This window comes from Octopus bimaculoides, chromosome 7 (assembly GCF_001194135.2).
Source record: "Octopus bimaculoides isolate UCB-OBI-ISO-001 chromosome 7, ASM119413v2, whole genome shotgun sequence".
Taxonomy (NCBI): Eukaryota; Metazoa; Mollusca; class Cephalopoda; order Octopoda; family Octopodidae; genus Octopus; species Octopus bimaculoides.
The window spans coordinates 8,451,475-8,457,324 of record NC_068987.1 but is presented as its reverse complement, the minus strand read 5'-3'; the positions used below and the strand labels follow the sequence as shown (position 1 = coordinate 8,457,324).

At 41.1% G+C, this 5,850-nt stretch overlaps 1 protein-coding gene across 1 annotated transcript in view; it reads left to right on the top strand.

The window, feature by feature from the left end:
• LOC106877287 (scavenger receptor cysteine-rich type 1 protein M130) overlaps positions 1-5,850 on the top strand; it is a 20,218-nt gene that overhangs the window by 4,020 nt on the left and 10,348 nt on the right. Inside the window, exons 2-4 of the mRNA XM_052969117.1 lie at positions 1,254-1,304; positions 3,566-3,707; positions 4,724-4,893. Of these exons, the coding sequence (XP_052825077.1) occupies positions 1,254-1,304; positions 3,566-3,707; positions 4,724-4,893 (363 nt within the window). The remainder of the gene's footprint in view (positions 1-1,253; positions 1,305-3,565; positions 3,708-4,723; positions 4,894-5,850) is intronic.

Genomic DNA, 5,850 nt, shown 5'->3' with positions numbered 1-5,850 from the left:
GGGGGGGGGGGTAATCACAAGATCAAATGTTCATATTTGGAAACGTACGTGTGTGTGTATGTGTATGTGTGCGTGTGTTATGTCACTTCAACCTGCCTTTACGGGTACTTGAGTATTTCAACTTGCCTTTACGAGTGTTTGATTGCATCAACTGTAAACATATCTAATGATAAGTTAGATATGTTTAACGATAAGGACGAACCGGGTATTTATTTATCTCACGCTCATACGAGATAGAATACATAATCTGTATGCCAGCTTTTAATTTTGTCGGTCTGTCCGTCTGTCCGTCTGTCTGTCAGTATTTCCCACTCTCTTTCTATCTGCCCCTCTCTCCCCTATCTCTCTCTCTCTCACTCTCTCTCTCTCTCTCTGTGAATATGCATATATATGAAGGAACATGTAGGTGCCAATCTCTAATTGTGGAGGGAACATGTGGAAGTGGTAGACCCAGGAAAACGTGAGACGAAGTGGTGAGAAAGGATCTTCACAGAGAAGCGATGACTAGGGTGGGTTGTGGGTTGCTGTGTTTGAGACGACACGTCAAGCTAAGTAAAAGCTTGGTTGTCCTTGCATACAGGTTCGTCTCCTCCTACCCGCTCCAGCTGAGCCTCACTTATCTTGCGGGCTCGCGGGTGCAGGTTCCACATAAAAGCACCCGTGCCAGTGCCGCGTAAAAGCGCTCATTACACTCTGTAAAGCGGTTGGTGTTAGGAAGGGTTTCAAGCCGTAGAAGCCATGCCAAAACAGACATGGAACCTGGGTGGCTCTTTTAGCTGGCCAACTCCTGTCAAACCGCCCAACCCATGCTAGCATAGAAAACGGACATTTAAATGATGATAATGATGATGATGGTGACGACAACGATACGCACACGCACGCACGAACACACACATATACACGCGCACACACACACACACACACACACACACACACACACACACACACAGGCACATACACACGTGAAAGAATAAAATTTATATTTGTAGAAAGATCCCGCGGTTTGGCAGTTACTCGTCAGAATGTAGAACGGGAATAAAGCTGTGTGGAAAAGTGAATGAAGTCGGTTAAATAGTAACCGAATGGAAATGAAAACAAAACCAAACATCATTAACGATCAAACACACAAATTCATAGCATCCTTGATTGTAATATTCTCATTCTTCTGTTAAAAATTACGTAAGAAACAGCTGTAATGAGCTGACAATTATCCATTCTATGTTATTATTCACGTTTCTAATATCTTATTCCAGGGTTATTGAGCTGTGTTCTGCTGTACACTGTGTTGGCTGGATCTCAGGCAGGTAATTGTTAAATTTATATTACGTATTTATCTAACCATGATTTTCTGTAATGAATGCGATGATAACTTATCTTTCTATCCATCTCTCTCCCTTTCTCGCTCCCCCTCTCTTTCATTTTCTATTCTCATGCTCTCTCTCCCCCCCCCTCTCTCTCTCTCCCCTCTCTCTCTCTCTCTCTCTCTCTCTCTTGCATTTTCTATTCTCATGCTCTCTCTCTCTCTCTCTCTCTCTCTCTCTTTCTCCTCCTTTTTCTAATCCACGCACCTTCACTTCAAGTCCATGTTGAGGTCTACCCTTTCTCTTCTGCCAAGTTGTAAAAAAAGAAAGGAAAAAAAAAGCCATTCGGGTGAATACTCTAGCAGGATTTGAACTCAGTCAATAAACACGTAACTGGCAGCCGCAGTGCTATAGCTCAAAGCTCTCCTGACGCAGTTATCTCTGTGAAAGGATGCGGTGATGGAGATTTTAATCTAACGATTTCTTCACGGTCAATTATCATAAATTAAGAGATAAATGTACACAGTAGTCTAAACGTGGGAGAAACCGTTTTGAAGGTGTTTGATTACAATTGAGGTCACATGACCAACATGAATTGGCTGGTTGTGAAAACAGGCAGCAGGTAACAAGGATTATATATCCTGCTCTTGTGGGGGTGCGTGGCTTTGTGGTTAGGGTGTTGGACTCATGATCGTAAGATTGTGGTTTCGATTCCTGGACCGGGTGATGCGTTGTGTTCTTGTGCAAAATATTTCATTTCACGTCGTGCCGTCCAAGGGGGGATATATGTGCCACGAAAACCGGGAAACCGGCCCCTGTAAATCTATATGACTCGAGAACGATCTTTGTCCTATCTTTTGTATTGGTTAGCTAGGCCTAGTGTGGCATAACCAGGTTATCAGTGGTCAGGGCCTTCAAGTTCATTAACAGGGAACACTTCAGGTGGCAACAATAAGATAGTTTAATCTTCTTATTGATGGATGGTGAAGTCCACAAATGCTTCACTAAGCGTTTTGCCTAGTGTGCTAAGAATTCTGCCAGCTCACCGCCTTATGTCGAATCATCACAAAAACAATTTTATATTAAACTGAAGGATTACTCAACACCTTATGTAAAGTACATTTTTATGTCTTTTACTTGTTTCAGTCGTTAGGCTGCGGCCATGCTGGAGCACCACCTTGGACATATTTATTATTCTTTAACAAGAGTAACGCTATCAACACTATTCGCTACTCTCTACTTATTTACTTACTTGTTTCAGTTATTTGAGTGCGACCACGCTGGGGCCTTGAAGGGCTTTAGCTGAACAAACCGACCTCAGGACTTATTTCTGAAGAGCAGTACTTATTTTCTCGGTCTCTTGCCGAACCGCTCAGTTACGGAGACGTAAGCACACCAATACAGGTCGGTGATGGGCGAGAAACACAGACACAGTGACACACACAGAGATATACAAATACATACATATGCATACATACATGCATACACACAGGTATATATATGTCTGCCAAATTCACTCACAAGGCTTTGGTCGGCCCGAGGTTATAGTAGAAGACACTTGTCCAAGGTGTGCCACGCAGTGGGACTGAACCCGGAACCATGTGGTTGAGAAGCAAGCTTCTTACCATACAGCCACGCCTGCGCCTATATGCACACAGCCAAACTTGCGCCTAATCCTTTCTAATATAGGCAGAAAGCCTGAAAGTGGAGGATAATCGATTACATCGACCCCAGTTTTTTACTGGTACTTAATTTAGCGACCCCGAAAGGATGAAAGACAGAGTCGACCTCGGCAGAATTTGAACTCACAACGTTGCGACAGGCGAAATACCGCTTAGCATTTCGTCCAGCGTGCTAACGATTCTGCCAGCTCGCCACTTTAGAGTGTGCTGGATAATAAGGCACTAAAAGAGAGCAACTCTCCCCAGATATTGGGTTGGTGCATAATTATTACAGCTTTTTTTCAACAAATTTTATTAAAAAAAACAATAACATGCAACAAAAACATCTTTAAACGATTATTCCGGGGCATATTCACCATCTACTTCGATTACTGCTTCCCATTTGCTTGGCAGACGATCAGACCGTCATTTAAAGATGTTTTTGTTAAATATTGTTATTGTTTTCGTTAATAAAATTCGTTGAAAAAAAAAAGCCACAATAATTTTACACCAACCCAATATATAAAGTATATAATACATGATATACATAATTAATGTATATTATATTTATTTACCTTCTTTCCCATTTCTATTTTGTGACAGGCTATCCAGCGGATGTACGTATAGTCGGATCTAAATCTCGAGGACGTGTAGAAGTTCTATACAACAATGATTGGGGCACAATTTGCAGTGATTTCTGGGACGATAGTAGTGCGGTAGTAATCTGTCGATCTCTTGGTTTCGCGTAAGTGAATAGTTTTTCAAGTATACCGCTTATGTCTCTCTCTATCATCATCTAACGTCCGTTATGAGTTTGCGTGCGAATATATCCATGTGTGTATGTGTGTATGACTGTGTGTGTGTGTGTGTGTGTGTGTGTGTGTGTGCGCGCGCACACGCGTGAAGAGTCGCAAGACAGAGCTATGCGCTTACTGAATACCAAAGTTGTCTACCAACCGATCGACCGACCTTAACAATTGGAACTTCGAGAGTTTCCCGCAGGATTTTTCAAGCATGATCAGTAAACAAGTCTCACCTGAGTCTGCTGGCTGTGGGCAGCTGAGACTTACCATCATACCCACCAAAATAAGCTGAGAGTTTTCATCAAAATAATTTCTGCTATAGACCCAAACAAAGGTCTGAAAATTTTATGGAAGGCAAGTGCTAATCTGGTACTTATTTCATGTGCTCCAAAAGGATGGATGTAAAGCAGAGTCGACCGCGTCGAAATTTGAACTCAGAACGTAAATCCGGAAGAAATGGTGCTAAACATTTTATCCAACATGCCAGTTTTCTACCTTTATTAATTGTTTCAAATTTTGGCACAAGGCGAACAGTTTTAGGGGAAGAGGGCAAGTCGATTACGTCAACTCTAGTACTTGGCTGGAGTGGAGGCGCAATGGCCCAGTGGTTAGGACAGCGGACTCGCGGTCATACGAGAACGTTAAGCACCGGGGGAAATACTGCTTGTTATTTTGTCCGACGCTCTAACGGTTCTACCAGCTCATTGCTGACCCAGTGCCCTTATACTCTGGTGATTCCTCATCGTGCGATTAGATTCTGAGAAAGAGTTGGACCTTATTTATCTATACGCTCATGCAAACATACATACATACACACACGTATATCTACGTACATCACTGTGCGTGTATGTGTGTGTGTGTGTTCGAGTGCGTATATATGTGTGCATATTTATGTTATACTTTTATGCAGGAGACAAGCAAAACGCCATTGTATTCATTTATCCATTTTCAACAACAGATCAGGCACAGCTCTTGGCGGCAAAGAAACTCCAAGCGGATCTGGGAGGATTTGGTTAGACGAGGTCAAATGCAAAGGGACAGAAACCTACATAGATGACTGTCCCCATCTACCTTGGGGAGTCAATGATTGTCTCCACGAAAGTGATGCAGGAGTCGACTGCTTTTCCCGTAAGTTAACAATTAGAGAAATTTCAGATATTGTTTCCAAAATGTTACTGAAATCGTCTTTTCAGTCTTTGATTCCTTGGCAGTGTATATATGATTTACACACACACACACACACACACACACACACACGTGTGTCTATTTTACATATGTACATAAATATGAATTTAAATGAATAAATATACATATATATATATATACGTATACATACATATATATAGGTATGCATATATGCATATGCACACACATGTATTTATATATATATGTATATATATATATATATATATATATATATATATACATACGCATACACGCACACACAAGTATGTCTGTTTTATATATGTAAATAAATATGAATTTAAATGAATAAATATACATATATATATGTATACATACATATAGGTATGCATACATGCATAAACATACACATGTATATATATACATATATATACGCATATACACACACACGCGCACGCACACACACACACGCATATATACGCACGATAGTGAGCAGACAGTGAGAATGAATGCTCAGCGCTGTATTCAGAGGATAAATATTCATTTGTGAATTCTTTTCTACTCTTGGCACAAGGCCCGAAATTTTGGGGAGTGGTCCAGTCGATTAGATCGACCCCAGAACGCAACTGGTACTTAAGGATGAAAGGCAAAGTCGACCTCGGCGGAATTTGAACTCAGAACGCAGTGGCAGACGAAATACCGCTAAGCATTTCGCCCGGCGTGCTAACGTTTCTGCTAGATCCGCAATTTTTTCATTGAACCATTTAGAAATGTTGGTAATTGCCTGTTTTGGATGGGACTACGTGATACTACACATGATTATACGGGACTTGAAAGATAATAGCTAATTAGATAAGGAGAAGCAACTTCTTTTGGACAGGGTTAATTTTTATTTGCCTTGCGTTGACCTTATCCTTTATATATATATATATATATATATAT